The following is a 14,892-nucleotide window of genomic DNA, read 5'->3' as shown; positions in this document are numbered from 1 at the left end:
TTATCAACCCTGCAAGATCTTTTGCCAGTTGTCTTGCATGCCAATTTTTGTACAGCTGTTCCCACGCGATCCCTCCATTACACACGTAGAATTCGTCATAGTTGCTGCGCTGGCATATTAGACGGGAGAAAATTTTTAAGCAAAAATGGCTGCCATTGGATCCATGGTGTTCTGCACCGACTGCGGAAACCTGCTGCCGGCGACAAAGGGAACCGAGCAGAATGTGCTTAGCTGCGAGTGCTGTAGCGCCGAAAATAAAGGTTTGGCCCAATTAGAAATCTGAGCAAAAGGTGCTTTGGGAGGAGAGAAAGTTTTAACGATGTCGCTCTAGATACCGGCGCAAAGGTCATTGTGACCAAGTCAAAGCCGTCTGATTTCCCTTCATTTTTGCGCCAAAAGCTCCAGTCCAGCGTGCAGGCCGTTGAGCGCCATACCCTCAACACCGAGAGCTCCGTTCGCGAACGATGCCCAAACTGCGGCCGAGAAGAAGTCAAGTACACAACGGTGCAACTGCGAAGTGCCGACGAAGGCTCAACCGTCATTTACAATTGCGAATGCGGATACAGCTGGCATGAGAACAATTAAAAGCTCTATTTTTTTTGCATTTGGAAAGATCTATAACTTGTAATATGGACACGAAAAATTCTTACTCTCTTCTATGCTGAGGCGCCGGCCACCTCAGGAATCAAAGCATATTCCGTCTCACCACCTCTCTCATACTCGGCCATATCTAATGCGACAATGACACTCTCCCGAACAACCTGCTCCTTGTCTTGGAGGAATCGCTTCAAGATGTCTTCGACACCCTCTTCATCTCCAAGGCTACCCAGAGCCTCGGCAGCTTCGTGGCGCACCATGCTGGCCTCTTCCAGATTGCTTAGAGCCTCTGTCAGGGCAGGGATAGATGCGGGATGTGAAAGCTGGCCAAAGACGAAGGCAATCTCGTGACGGAACAGTGCGGAGGAGTCGGCGAATCCCTTGGCAAGGGCGTGGACGGCGGGAACGGCAGTTGGGCAGTCTGGAGGAGAAGCAAGGTCGCGGAGGGCAAACATGGCGCGGTATCGCATGAAGAGGGGCTGCTTGAGATCCATGAGCACTCTACCAAGCTCGTCAACTGACTTTTCGGACTCGGGCATGGGCGGCGCCGGGTCGATTGAAGCAAAATCACTAGGATATGTCGTTAGAGAAATTGAAGACACCAAGAGAATTCAAGCCAAGCTACCTTTGGCGCAGCTTTTCCTGCTTCCTTGCCTCGGAGTTCTCCCATTCAATGCGATCAATTGCAATCTCGCACGTCTCCTTGACGACGACTTCTTCGTCGGCACGATCTCTGAATTCCCGAAGTATGTCCAGGCTTGTAGCATTGCCCAGAGCTCCAAGAGCCTCGGCGGCCTCGTGTCTGCACATGGGATCCTCCTTCAGGTCTGACAGGACGTCGCGTAGAGGGGCAATGGCCGCATCGTTGCCGGTCTGGCCAAGGCAGTATGCGAGCTCGTGTTTCAGTAGAGCCGACGGGGATGCAAAGGCAGCGGCGATGGCTTCGATAGCTGGAAGAGTAGACTCGGGGTCGGTTTGGGCGACATGCTTGAGGGAGAAGAGAGCGCGGAATCGGACGGGCAGAGGAGTTTCCTCAGAGCAGAGGCTCTGCCTCAGGCTTGCGACAGTAGCAGTAGACATGATGAAATACAAATTCTATAACATGAGGGTATCTCGAACAATGACAGGTTTGTACGCTCTCAAACCGAGATGCAATGCAGCCTCTATCAAAAACTTTTAGTGGGGTTGTGCCACCGTAGTGGGGTGACGTCTCGGAGTCTCTTATCGGAGACTGTCCATCAGATCCCGAGATGCATGCGACGAGACTTAGCTGCCACCTTTATTATTGGATCTAAAACAATTATTCAACATTTAAAAGTGGGTCTGGTTCTATGGTCTAACGGTCATGACTGCGGATTCTGATTCCGCCAGCGAGGGTTCGACTCCCTCTAGAACCTATTTTTTGCTTTTTGTCCTTGTAGATTGAAGTTTTGATTGAATGAAGCATATGGTGTTGATGTTGTTTAGCTAGACCCGAATGGTGGAAGGACCCTGAAAAGTGAACCGCACCTGCCTGTACATGCGCATGCCATGAATAGGAAAGACCCTAGAAAGTGCACCGCACCTGCCTGTCGCTCCTGCCATCGCACTCTTTCCATGACTTGCATGTGATCTGGCTTCAACCAGAAGAGCCTACTCCTTGGATGAAATGCATAATCTTCAACTTGATCCAGGCACATATCCGAGTACAAAAGTCTATCCAATGGACCATTGTAATAGGCGGCTGTTCAATGGTTGATCCAACCGCCAAGGTCCGCGATGAAACGGAGAAAGTTCTCAAACAATCAGCACATATTTCTCAACTTCACACACCACAGCGACGCTGGAGTTATCTGGTACTCTAGTTATAGCGTAGGCTACTGCTGCTATAATTTCTACTGCTGCTATAATTTCTACCGCTGCTACAATTTCTACTGCTGCTACAATTTCTACTGCTGCTATAATTTCTACCGCTGCTACAATTTCTACTGCTGCTACAATTTCTACTGCTGCTACAATTGCTACCGCTGCTACAATTGCTACTGCTGCTACATCCTCTAGCCTCGCAATACCCAACCAGCATGCAAGTGCTCCGCGGCTTCAATAGCGTGCAATGTGATTTTAGGCCTCCCTTGTATAGAAAACGTTTGATCTTGGACTTGATCCAGGCACATGTATCATCGTAAGAGAGCGATGTTCAATTCTCGATAGCACTGCTTCCAGCGGGGTTCGGTGCTCGCTTACCCTACAATTTTCGCTAGGACCAAAAATCCACGACTTGTTTACACCTGCAATAAACATAGATGAATATAGTGAAGAATGTTATGTTCGACACCTCTTCGTATTGCGTAAAGTCTATAGGATCGCATGCGCCTTTGTCGCATTCATGTTGCGGGTGGTATTCTGTATTCGATCTACTGCCCCAAAGCGATGTCCCGATCTCGGCAGCTTGGATTACCAAGTCTAGCCTACCACTGATATAAGTCGCATTATTAAGCTTCAACCTTTCACCAACTTCTTCAAATTCCCAACTCAAGAGCCAACATCGCATCTGCACCTCAATACTAGACTGCCTCGTACCTATAGGCGACAAAAAATTAATCGCTGCTAGAGAAAGAAAAAGAAGAAAAAGAGCACCACATCCTTTGATCCCCAAGGAGGCACTGCCGCCACTCTACCAAGTCTTCCGCTCAGACAGTCGCCGCAAAGATGGCCCCATCACTAGAGGAGCCAGAGGCTGTCGCCGACGTCTTCGCCAATCCCCTCAAGCAGAAGCCGCAGCTCGTCGCCCCGGAGCCAGAGCACTGCCCAGGCCCAGAATCTGAGCGCGCCGGCACGGCTTCGTCATGCGATGGCTGTCCCAACCAGGCCATCTGCGCATCCGCCCCCAAGGGCCCAGACCCAGACATCCCCATCATCACGGAGCGGCTGCAGCACGTCAAGCACAAGATCCTGGTGCTGAGCGGCAAAGGCGGCGTGGGCAAGAGCACATTCACCAACCTGCTCGCGCACGCCTTTTCGACGAACCCAGACAGCACGGTGGGCGTCATGGACGCAGACATTACGGGGCCCAGCACGGCCAAGATGCTGGGCGTGGAGAACGAGACGATTCACGTGAGCGCAACGGGCATGTCGCCTGTGTGGGTGACGGAGAACCTGGCGGTGATGTCGATACAGTTTATGCTTCCGGATAGGGACGCCGCGATCATCTGGCGAGGGCCGAAGAAGAATGGGCTGATAAAGCAGTTTTTGAAGGACGTGGAATGGGGCGACTTGGACTTCCTGCTGGTGGACACGCCTCCCGGCACGAGCGACGAGCATCTAAGCGTAAACTCATTCCTGAAAGAGAGCGGCATCGATGGCGCGGTGGTGGTAACGACGCCACAGGAAGTCGCTCTTCTCGACGTGCGCAAGGAGATTGACTTTTGCCGCAAGGCCGGCATCAAGATCCTGGGTCTGGCGGAGAACATGAGCGCCTTTGTGTGCCCCAACTGCAAGGGCGAGAGCCAGATCTTCAAGGCCAGCACGGGCGGCGGCAGGGCGCTCGCGGACGAGATGGACATTCCGTTTTTGGGATCGGTGCCTCTGGACCCGAGGATACGGATGGCATGTGACTATGGTGAGAGCTTCTTCGACTCGTTCCCCGATAGCCCGGCTTGCATTGCCTTTAAGCAGGTGGTGAGGAACTTGGGCCGGCAGCTGGGGCTGGATGAGAAGACGGTGCTGCCGGACGAGTAGAAATGGGAAACACGTTTTTGCATCATATCGGGGGGGAAACAAAGAAACAACTGGATGAATAAATGGGCGGGCAATTAGTCAACTTTTGGCATAGCGAACATGTTATTTCTTTTATTATTATTTCTATCCGCTCAACTGCTTTGGAATATCTTCCAGATCCTCTGCAGACTCTATATCGATAACCTTGTTCACCTCGGCCGTGTTGCGTATCAGCTCTTTTGCGCCGGCGTAGAGCATCCTTGTTGCGGCATTGCAGTTGATGGGGAGGTAGTAGATCATGGTGTAAGGCACGGATAGCCGTCCATCGGGCTGCATGGCGAATCATCCACATGTTAGACTATATGTTTATGTATAGGTATAGTATATAGGAAGGGAGGGAATAATCGGCTCACCATCGTCAAGGGATAGCTGAGGAAGATGAATCGAGGGGTGCTGTCGGGGAGGTCGTCGGCTATCTCGTCGAGGGAGGTGTATACAGTCTTGTCATCGTCTTGGCGGATTTCGTGAGTGTTTTTATCAATCAAATCTGTCCCATGATTGGCAGTTAGCATCTGAGTAGCAATGTGTATAGATGTAGATACACGTATCAACGACAGCATGTATCCCAGCCCTGAACCGTCCCGCCAGCACTTACAAATCACTGCCTGAGGTTTGCTGGCCCGAGATGTCGTCAAGCGGAACTTGAGCAGATGAGACTTGGTCTCGCCGGAGATCTGGTAGAGCCTGGATTCGGAAGCCTTTGGGATGCTCGAGTTAGTGGCGGAGGGGCATCTCGGCGGGGGACGATGCCGCTGCGAGGGGATCGTACCATGTTGATAGTTTGTGTGAGGCTGCCACTGTAGAGGGCACAAGGCTGAAGAAGGATGCTCTGAAGAAGCAATCGCAGCGTAGGCCAGACCCCTCGATTCCGAGATAGCGAGAGACTTGCGGTTGTGGATTGCTCTGCCGGCCTTTGAAGCGGCGTCAACTCGTCATTTGATCCCTCCACTTTAGCTTGAGCTGCAAGAGCTGCCCCGCTATATTCAACTGCTAAGCTGTCTCTGCTAGGCCCGTCCAGCGGGAATACAGCAACTGAACTCTTCCCCACATAAACGCACCATAGTCAAACCAAATCGCAGCGGACTCCAGCCTTGCCCGTGCAAAGGGCCGTCACGGGCCGGTCATTCATTGATTCACTCTCGAGCGCCAGCAGCTCGGGCCTGACCCTACAAATCTTGAAATATCTTTTACTTGATTTTTTCTTCAGTCTCATCCTTCCGCCGCGCCTAATTGAAACGATTCTGAACAGCAATAAATAGGACAACAAGGCCATCTGCGCTGGTTTTCTTGCTGCATAAAGATCCCGTCTCCACCGTTTCTTCACCCATGTTTGCGCGGCTATCTCACGCCGCAAGACATCGCTTACCCATCGCCTCATCCTCCTCTTTCATCACCCAATCTCTCGCTCGCCCAACCGTCTTCGCCTTGAAAATGTCAGCGACCGGTGACCGGACGATTAAGACGGCGGCATGCCTGATTATTGGCGATGAAGTGCTGGGCGGAAAGGTATGACTCCAAAATACGTCTCCGGCGTTGAGCCGTTTATGTATCATGACCTGTGCATTTTCGAAGATGAGACTAATGGCTTCCTCTTAAAACAGACAGTTGATGTTAGTATACTGGATCCTGCAACGTTGCAGGCAATATATAGACGAGAAAAGGGGACTTGCGAGTTAACTGTTTCAACTGATAGACCAACTCGGCGTATCTGGCAAAATGGTGTTTTTCACTCGGAATCGTGAGTATTCACCTTGGCAAACTAGCCATCGTTCTTGATAGACGATGCCTGAAATGTTCTGACACTTTTGCGTTGCGGCAGAACTTGAAACGCGTCGAGGTCATCGAAGACGACGAGAGTGAAATCATGGAAGCCGTGAGCCGAATGAGCAACCGCTATGACTTTATCGTTACCAGGTGAGAGCTTCAAGCAACTAAATCTCTTGAGATACTTTCATCAGACAGATACTAACCATCTCTATAGCGGAGGCATCGGCCCAACGTAAGATCGCTGAACACCTCATCCCTCTTCTCCCTGAATCTCACAATAACCTCTTCACTACCGCAGACACGACGACATCACCTACTCATCCATTGCCAAGGCCTTTGGACTCCCCCTCAAGCTCCACCAAGAGACCTTTGAGAAGATGAAGAAGCTGTCAAAGCCAAATCCGAAGCAGCCGAACTTTGACTGGAACGTCGACTCCCCGGCTCTCAGGGCGAGGCTCCGCATGGTCGAGCTCCCAACAGACGAATCGCGCGACCTCGGGGAGCAAGTCGTCTTCCCGCAAGAAGACCTCTGGGTTCCCGTTGCGGTCGTCAACCGGAATGTGCACATCCTTCCCGGAGTACCGCTGCTCTGTAAGTGATGACAGATTGGGACTGACTTTTCTACACGTTTTTTCTCGTCTAGGAGTAATAGTACTGACAGGAGCTTTTCCTTTTTGCGACTTTTCATAGTCCAGAAACTGTTGGATGGATTGAAGCCCCACGTCCTCCCCAGACTAGTCGATCCCGAAGGCAAAGGAATCCATCGCATCATGATATCCACGCCGCTGCCGGAGAGTTCGGTCGCGGAATACCTCACCACGTTGGCGGCTAGAGTTGAGCCTCACGGCGTCAAAGTAGGAAGCTACCCGCGATGGGGCAGGAAACGAAATACAGTTACATTGGTTGGAAGGTATTTAATACTAAAAAACGTCTCCTTTTCTCCTCTACGAGTGACACTCTGCTTGTTGGATCTTATATGGCTAACGGCATACTGCGTAGGGACCAAGCCTATCTCGAAAGCCTTGTGGCCGAGGCCGAAGAGGCAGTTCAGGGCAAGCGAGTTTCAAAAGAGGATGAGCTGGACGAGCCTGCCGACAAGACAGAGAAGAAGTTGTAAAGAAGACACAGCCGTTCCATGTATGATGACATTACATATCAACTCAGATACTGAACATATCAATGACAGTTTCCAACAAAACGACAAACCAAATCATCTGCGTTGTGTTCTACGTCCTTCATCCCCTTCTCGCTTCTTAACTACTGGTTCAAGACTGGTTTCCCAAAGCCATATATACCTGACCCCTATCATCTTGTTTTGCGGAGGCGAGCCTCTCGTCCCTCAAGCCCGGACCATACCGCCAAAAAAGCAAGCTATCCCCATCCCGTATTCAATGTCTCACCCAGTCCCGTGACGGAAAGCAAGGATTTGTTCCTAACTGTGGACTGTTCTCATGGAGTTAAGAAACAAAAAAAAAAAAAAAAAAACCCTTGTAGATCGGGGGAAACCCCAGCAAGAACTCTGCTCTGTGCGCAAAAACGGATGCAAGACATTGCTTATTCGGAGAGGTGATGCCTAGTCCCCTCGTGATGTTAGTGGATTTTTTTTTTGGATGGGATGGGTAGCTCGAACCAAGAGTTCGTTGGCCTGGCGCTGTTTTAAGCTCGTGCTATCTTCTCCACGATCAGCATCAGCCCCAGAAGACTATGCGGGTGTTGGAACAGTTGACACTACTGTAGTGGTAGTATTTGGAAATCGCAGCTGAGGTCTTGGGGGTAGATAACAAGTAGCTAGGTACGTTTCAGTTTCAGGCCAAGGTCAAATGCAGTACATATCCGCAACTGGGAACCATCTATCCGCCCTCTTCGACATTTCACCTACTACACCCTTTTCGTATTAACCGTACATGTCAGAGAAAGATTAAACGAGACCAATTGCCGGAAGAAATCTTCCAGAAACATCCTACTACTAGCCACAAATAATCCCCTTGAGATCCTGCAAGCTACTAGCTCTTTATACTTTCTCTAATCCTCCGTCAAAGAAGCTTCAGCTCCAAGAGAGCCCCAACACCGCTGATCATTTCATTCCCCCCCACTTGGCTCGACCTTGAACTGGTAACCACAAACGCCCATGAACCTGCTAGGAAACGACTAGTGTAAGCAGGCCCTTTATGAAGCCCAGAGTAGCATCTCGTCAGCTTTCCAGTAGAAATGGCAGCTGCCTAGATTAGAATCTGACAGTCTCCTTTGGGGGGCTAGATAATACGGGATCGAGCCAAAGTGGAAAGGGGAAAAAAAAAAATTCGACGAGGGGGGGACGGGAGGATTGAAGCAACACGGGCGAGCATGTATATGTCGTTAACATGCTAGTACTGATATTTACATGGATGCTGGCATCAAAGCCCCGTAGCTTGCCGATGCCAGTTTTTTTGAGGTCTTTTGTTGATCAAGTCCACGGCTGAGTTGGTGTTGCTGCCGGCGCTGTTCCTGTTCCTGGTCTTCCTTCTTCCAATGGCCTTGTTCTGCCTTTATTGGTGGATTGGAAGAGCCGCCTCAGGACAGCAGCATCATCACCAGTAATGGAAATGTAACACAATACAACGTCATCGTCAGACTGCAACGAGTCAAACAACTTGAATAATACCTGTATTATTCTGATAGATTTTTAATCATCGATATTCTTGCGGATTGATAGTCGGGCTAGGCAGCACTATTAAAACGGCTGGCCGACAAGGACAGAGATTCGGGTGCATCAAAGCTCAACAACACGCCATCAACTTTACGAATGACAATCTCAGCTTCCTTCTCCCAATCAGCGTAACATTACTCGTGCTCCCGTAATACAAGCTGATAGTGACGTCTTGAGTCGCAAAGATTGGCAACAAGCCGCCATGGTTTATAGTGCGATAGACGTACTTGTAGCATTTTGCCAAGCCTCAAAAGGGGGGAATTGGACCGGGAAATGAAAGAGAGTTTGGTGGGGACGAGACCGCGGGCTCTCTTACAGTATACTAGTATACATATACAGTAGTGTTTTTTTCCCTCTTCGTTTATTGTGGGCGGGTGGAGTGGAGTCCTTGCTGGCGTTGATGAATGTGGAGAGTATCATTCTAGAAGGCCGATAGAGTGGCACGAGATGGAGCTCTTGGGCTTGAGCTTCATTTCACTTGGGGCTTTGCTTTATTCTAGAAAGAGGCCCCGTTGCTTGGTCTTATTGATGCGAACGGGCGGGCTGAAATGAGGCGAAAACGACACGACGAGTGTGAAGAGTACGGCGAGGCTTTATGTCTGCCCTTGACCATGGGAGCGATTCGCCGAAAATGGGATCCATGCCAATATCAAAAGGAGCACGGACGGTAGATTTCGTATGAGACTCTATACATGGAGTAATCTGTGCAAATGGTAGTATCGTGTAAATCGTCCATATCAGTACTCATCGTGGTGTCCATGGCGATGAATTAGAATAGAGTAGCAGAGAAAAAGAGTGAAAGGGAAAAAAACCAAGGTATGCAGAGTTGTCTCGCCCGACATCAACGGCAACAATATAAGAGAGAGAGAGAGAGGAAAAATTGCTACCCCAGATACCGGGTCTGTGCAAATTGCTGATGACGTCCACGCCTCCATGGCGCCCAGGGGCCCGGTCGTATCAGAAAAAAACATCGGCATTATACTTGGCCATCTTCAGGGAAAAGTCGCGATCCACCTGCGACAACGATCGTTCGCTAGTAGAGCTAGCAGAAAAGAAGGTCCAGGGAATCGGCACCGGTCCGAAAAGGCCGCCGCAGCGCTACGACTTGTCTCTCGATTCGACGGCCAAAAGACTGGACCCGAGACAACGAGGGCGTGGCCGGTGGTGTTGCAGAAAGCGAAACCCGCCAGCGACGAGGCCTGACTCGCCAGCAGTGAGCGCGTGCGCGCGTCAATCCGCACCAGAGAGACCCAATCATGTGTAGCGGCCGTGAGGACTTCCGGTAAGTAGTACAGCTAGCTGCTGTGATGGTGGTGATGGGCCATCAGTCATGACGGACTGGACTGGATTGTAATACGAGTGCGTGCTTCTCGGCCCCAACGGCGACGTCGTGTCCACACACAGAGCACCGAGTCCCTCCCGCAATGCTTCGATGGGGGCCACGGTCAGCGGTACGGAGTAGCACTGGCCATGATGGTGTCGCCAGGCTGCTTGACGCCTCGACAAAGCCCCCGTCGAGGCGAGGCCAGGCAGCGGCTGCAATATGTATGAAATCGGGTGGCCCTCAGCACGACCTGCAGGTCGCCTTGCCGCCGTCCCAACACCTGCATGAGCTTGATTAAGCTGCGCCCAGGACTACGAATCGTGCTACTACCCTAGTATGTAGTTGCAGTAGCAATACTGCTCGTTGCTAAGAATACCCCCGATAGCCCGCGTCATTTCATAGGCTCAGCATGGCCGAATCGTTGCTGCAGCAGTCTGTAAGAGCCGGCGCGAGGCTGCATGATGATGCCATTGACTGTCGTTGGAGGATGGATTCATGACTCCCTACTGTATGTACGGTGTTTGCCTAGTCGGCGGTAATAGTAGAGCCGGGTATTGAGACGGCATCTTCTGAACAGGATTCAGACGCGAGGCCCCCAAAGATGCCCAAGGCTCTTGATGATAATGGCCAAACTCATCTGCTGGAGCACGGAGGAGACAAGACGGTGCCGGATTGCACCAGGCGGCTTTCGCAAATTCGGTGAATGTACAATGTCCAGAACGATCATGATCCCACACGGGTAGAGCAAGCCGGAGAACAGTTTGATTGGCACAGGGGTGGTTGAGGTGATGGCCCCCGCTGCATTTGTCGTGCTAATGAAGACAGACTTGTGCCATTCTGTAATGGTAGCCAACTGCAATGTGTGTCAGGGGCAGCGGAATAACGCATTGACCTTTGGAGAAATTTCAATCCATCAGCGGTATTAGTGCTCCACAGCAGCAGCAGTCCTATTCTGTTATGGCGCCATTGAGAAGCAAAGACCATCCTGACTTATCATATCATGGACAGGTTATCATTGCCATGACAAGGGTGGCCGCTTTTTTCTTTTCTTTTCTTCTTTTCAGCAGGCATAATGGAAAACTAATGATTTTAGGTATAGTAGTCGCCCCCCCCTGGCCAATACACGTACTGTACACAGGTATACGACTATACGTCGTGAGACTGAAAGACTCGGCTCGAGTTGCCGCGACAAGAGACGGGCCGTCTGTCCTTTGGGGTCCTGTTTCTGGACATGGTCGATCGTTATACGCACGCAGAGTTACAAGTATGCCGTAGAAGTGGCAGTAATACCGTCATACCTGCCTACCTCAGCAGTGATGGCGGCGGTGCTACCTCATGCGGGTAGAAGAGTAGTATCACTCGTGTAGCTGTCCTCTGGTATTGCCCGTAGCGACACAGAGCACAAGGGCTTTCTGAATTGCCGGACCCAACCGACTGAGCCAAATCCAGGGGCCGGGTAGCGAGAAGCGACGCGATGGTAGACGAAGCGACACGACGTTGTGCTGGCAGTACGAGCCTTCGCCGAGTACTAGCAGTATTCGTGCAAGTGACAGCTGTAGCGATGCTACGGTGACGAGAAGCCACGTGAAATTGGACATTACCTACTCCTTTGCCTATCTCTGCTCGCCTCTCCTACCGCCTCTGTGTCTCTAGCGAGCGAGAGCTTGGCCAATCTTCAATTCAATGCTGAATGACGCCAATTAGGCGATGTACTGTAGCTTCGAGGTTAGTAGTACTACTACTACTGGCAATGCGAATACTACCTGTCATGCGCTTCGGCTTTAACGTCACGGCCTGACCTACCTGTTTGGGCTGCCACTGACGGAAATAAGTTGGCTGAGGTGGCATTAAGAACTGTGTGCGTTCCAAGACGGCGCCTAAATCTGAGATACGGAATGCTTCTTGTTGGTGTATTCGTGGAGTTGGAGGGTCCTTTTCTTCTCCGCCGATGTAGTGTGGTGGGAAGATGGCCGAGGGATGGGTCTAGCGTCGTGTTTGATGGATATTAAATCCCCAGATTAGCTGTTGTCCGGAAGATTTATAGCTGAAGCTCGTTGATGCCTCTATTCGAGTGGCCGCGCGGTACTGTAGCATCTCTGCCTGGGGTCTGGTATAATGCTTCAACCAGGATAGATGAAATTGAATCTTGTAGGATCCTAATGCCGCACTTTCGGTATGATTAAGAATAAAAAAAGGCAATAGAAAGAGGCGAAGATGTAAGCTATTACGAGCACGCCGCGATATGACACTGGGAAGCGAGGAGCTAATATCGATTGCTCGAATGACAAACGCAGAATGGAGTCGAGGCCGCTTCCCCCCCCCACGAACTTGGACCGATTCGCAGACCGAGGCACGAGGGCCGCTTTCCTAGCGACGGGTCTCTGATGGAGACGGCGTGTAAGTTGGGCGGGCCATGAGAAGGCTGAAGGACCAGTGTCTATCATGATTGAGGAAACGTGCGAGCAAATAGGGCCGTGAAGAAGAAGCATTGAGAAACAGAGACGCGATGGAGCAAAACTATCAAAATCGAGAACTTGAGCCAGAATGGTTGACTGAAAGACACAAAGAAGGGGGTTACGCTAAGAGGCACAGATAGCACCTTGCCTCCACCTTGGGCGCGTATCTGTGCCTGTGCCAGTACTTGTAACTGTACCTGTATACGGCCTCAATGCTAACAGTTGAGCCATTGCTCCAGTGCTTCGATAAGGTTGTCTCCCATCTTTCAAATTTTTTTTACTTGCATGCAATATGGCGCGTGCCCTTGCATCCAATCCTGCGATGCCCACTGGCCCAACTACATATACATGTATGGAGAAGACGCACTCCGTACCTACGACATGCACGCTCTAGGGGGGCTAGTTGCAGCGGCAGACGCGCAGGTATGGAGTACGGGCACAAGCACTAGCTGAGCTGATCTATTTCCGTCACGGTGATGTGATGTGATGGCAGAGCAGCGAGAAAGAGGCAAAAGATCAGTCACGGGCTGTCATTGTACAAACAGATGCTGCCACCATCAATATCATATCAGGGACTGGTAGCTAGGTATGTACTACTCGTACAAGTTAGTAGGTAACGTTCCGCTCCATGGACCGCGGTTGGACAAGACCAGCCAAGACAAGCCCGCTCGGAAAAGGGTCCTAGGCGTCGGTTTTTTTTCCCATCTGACAAGGGGGACAAGAAGGGATTTCGTCTTGGAAAGGGTCAAGGTGATTTAAATGGGGGAAGCAAGGCGACAAACCAACTGCGTGGACAGGATAGGTCGTCCGCTTCACACTCACGGTATGAAAAATTCTTCATGTGATGAATAGGCCTCAATCTAGATCCAATGCTGAAGCCGCCTGCAAACAATTCCTGTTGGACAAACATTCGTCTCTGCAGCTCACACGTGCGCGTACTGGTACATGCGCAGGCTCAAGCTTTGGTGTAGAAACGCACGCCCATGCTTGTCCACACCAGCTTGGAACAAACAAAAAGACCCAGACAAGTACCCAAATCGCCATCGGGTCCGGCTTCTCCTTATTTCTGTCTACTGGTACAGGTCCCTACTGCACTTGGCTACTGCTAGCCTCGACTCATTCATCATCTCTCTGCCTGTTCGCTTCTGTCCAGCGTCGTCGGCTCGCGGGTTGGGCACAAAGCTCGGATGTACCTGTACCTGCACCTGCACCTGCACCTGCACCTGCGCCATTACTTGTGGTAGCGCATGCTCAGTGCTCACAGAATTGAACCCCAGCCGCTGCAGTTGATCTCCCTGCGGCAAGACGCCACTCTCCGGCCTCCTGTCCATCCACAGCTGCCGAATAGCACAGACACCCGTGCGTGTCTCCATCTTTGGCGCCAAAGCGGCTGTCTTGCGTCTCTGATAGAGAGACGCTGCTCACCGCACAATTGATCAGCTGCCTCCCCTATATCGATGGCTCTGTGTGCTGTCAGTTTGCCGCTGGCAAATGGCAGACGCCAGGGACCGTCCTCGTCCTGTCCATCAGGGGATCCGGCAAGCCACATCCAAAGCGCAAATCGAACTCTCCTCGCTTGGTGCTAGTACCAATCAATATTGTACAGCGGCGGTTGGTGCTCTCAGGGCCCTGCCTAGCCCCAAAAGGCCCCAAGCCGCCCAGAAAAGGACCCTTCCTGTTGAATCACTGACCACCACCCCCAAATTGCCCCGAAAACTGGCGGCTGCCATTGGCCCTGCGTCCCTCTTCTCCACACCGCTGGCCAAGCCTCCACCCACCCCCCTTCAACTGCGACCTGGTCGGCTCAACTTCTTTTAGGCACTGCTAGGGACCAGAGCTAGGCTGGCTAGGCCTGCTAGGCCTTCCAGGCTGGGGCCGGCTAGGGGTGCTGGGGGCCCTGGCCTGGCGCTCCAGTTGCTGTCCGCCCACAGGCCACAGGCCCCAGCCAATCTCTCGCTCACCTTTGGCTGCATCCGCGTTCCTCCTCCAATCCTGGACCTCTCCTTCACCCTTTGCTTTTTCCCGTATTTCCACCCCTCTTCCATCTTCCATCCTCCATCGTCCTCATTCATTCCTCTCAATCGCCCTCTGCGGCTCTTCCTTTGCATTTCCTGCTCCGTGCATTGTCTTCTGGCCAGCTCCTGTTTAATTTTTTACTTCTTCTACCACAACCGACTGTGAAGCTCCTAACCGCTGCCTTCTCTACTTTCTCTACAAGAGTCGGATATTCATTTCCCTTTTTTATTGGCAGAGGTACAACTCCTGAAGCCAAAAGGAAAAAAGCATAAAGCTGCGGAATCAGCCTT

General features: G+C 51.4%; 6 protein-coding genes and 1 non-coding gene across 7 annotated transcripts; 4 read left to right on the top strand and 3 right to left on the bottom strand.

Moving 5' to 3' along the window:
- Positions 1–145: 145 nt before the first annotated feature.
- Positions 146–585, top strand: TrAtP1_001492 (uncharacterized protein; the record flags this gene model as incomplete). The annotated part of the gene is made up of 2 exons (XM_014085233.1): positions 146–260; positions 332–585. The coding sequence occupies 2 exons, from the start codon at positions 146–148 to the stop codon at positions 583–585; spliced, it is 369 nt and encodes a 122-aa protein (XP_013940708.1).
- A 71-nt stretch (positions 586–656) lies between these two features.
- TrAtP1_001491 (uncharacterized protein) lies at positions 657–1,677 on the bottom strand (the record flags this gene model as incomplete). Its single annotated transcript, XM_014086021.2, has 2 exons — positions 657–1,167; positions 1,223–1,677. 2 exons carry the CDS (start codon positions 1,675–1,677, stop codon positions 657–659), a joined length of 966 nt encoding a protein of 321 aa, XP_013941496.1.
- A 245-nt stretch (positions 1,678–1,922) lies between these two features.
- TrAtP1_001490 lies at positions 1,923–1,994 on the top strand. The gene has a single exon. It is a non-coding gene; the product is annotated as a tRNA-Gln (tRNA).
- A 1,291-nt stretch (positions 1,995–3,285) lies between these two features.
- On the top strand, positions 3,286–4,314 carry TrAtP1_001489 (uncharacterized protein; the record flags this gene model as incomplete). Its single annotated transcript, XM_014086022.2, has 1 exon — positions 3,286–4,314. The coding sequence occupies one exon, from the start codon at positions 3,286–3,288 to the stop codon at positions 4,312–4,314; it is 1,029 nt and encodes a 342-aa protein (XP_013941497.1).
- Positions 4,315–4,435: 121 nt separating this feature from the next.
- TrAtP1_001488 (uncharacterized protein) lies at positions 4,436–5,315 on the bottom strand. Its single transcript, XM_014086023.2, has 4 exons — positions 5,123–5,315; positions 4,949–5,051; positions 4,707–4,840; positions 4,436–4,623 (listed from the first exon to the last, which is right to left on the bottom strand). Exons 1-4 carry the CDS (start codon positions 5,123–5,125, stop codon positions 4,438–4,440), a joined length of 426 nt encoding a protein of 141 aa, XP_013941498.1. The 5' UTR covers positions 5,126–5,315; the 3' UTR covers positions 4,436–4,437.
- TrAtP1_001487 (uncharacterized protein) lies at positions 5,316–7,579 on the top strand. Its single transcript, XM_014086024.2, has 8 exons — positions 5,316–5,859; positions 5,955–5,963; positions 6,047–6,091; positions 6,173–6,267; positions 6,335–6,352; positions 6,419–6,711; positions 6,811–7,030; positions 7,120–7,579. Exons 1-8 carry the CDS (start codon positions 5,680–5,682, stop codon positions 7,235–7,237), a joined length of 978 nt encoding a protein of 325 aa, XP_013941499.2. The 5' UTR covers positions 5,316–5,679; the 3' UTR covers positions 7,238–7,579.
- Positions 7,580–13,407: 5,828 nt separating this feature from the next.
- Positions 13,408–13,959, bottom strand: TrAtP1_001486 (uncharacterized protein; the record flags this gene model as incomplete). The annotated part of the gene is made up of 1 exon (XM_066111011.1): positions 13,408–13,959. One exon carries the CDS (start codon positions 13,957–13,959, stop codon positions 13,657–13,659), a length of 303 nt encoding a protein of 100 aa, XP_065967084.1. The 3' UTR covers positions 13,408–13,656.
- Positions 13,960–14,892: the final 933 nt, after the last annotated feature.

The sequence above is a fragment of the Trichoderma atroviride genome, chromosome 1 (genome assembly GCF_020647795.1).
Source record: "Trichoderma atroviride chromosome 1, complete sequence".
NCBI classification, from domain to species: domain Eukaryota; kingdom Fungi; phylum Ascomycota; class Sordariomycetes; order Hypocreales; family Hypocreaceae; genus Trichoderma; species Trichoderma atroviride.
This window is presented reverse-complemented; position numbering and strand designations above follow the sequence as displayed.

What these genes read in the sequence shown, in the direction of transcription:
- TrAtP1_001488 (XM_014086023.2), bottom strand. An exon ending in CAAACCTCAGGCAGTGATTT is followed by an intron (nt 4,841 to 4,948) that starts GTAAGTGCTGGC and finishes ATCATGGGACAG; the next exon opens with ATTTGATTGATAAAAACACT. An exon ending in TCAGCTATCCCTTGACGATG is followed by an intron (nt 4,624 to 4,706) that starts GTGAGCCGATTA and finishes TTCGCCATGCAG; the next exon opens with CCCGATGGACGGCTATCCGT.
- TrAtP1_001487 (XM_014086024.2), top strand. Translation starts at nt 5,680, where the DNA reads ATGTTTGCGCGGCTATCTCACGCCGCAAGACATCGCTTACCCATCGCC. An exon ending in GGTGTTTTTCACTCGGAATC is followed by an intron (nt 6,092 to 6,172) that starts GTGAGTATTCAC and finishes GCGTTGCGGCAG; the next exon opens with AACTTGAAACGCGTCGAGGT. An exon ending in TCCCGGAGTACCGCTGCTCT is followed by an intron (nt 6,712 to 6,810) that starts GTAAGTGATGAC and finishes GACTTTTCATAG; the next exon opens with TCCAGAAACTGTTGGATGGA.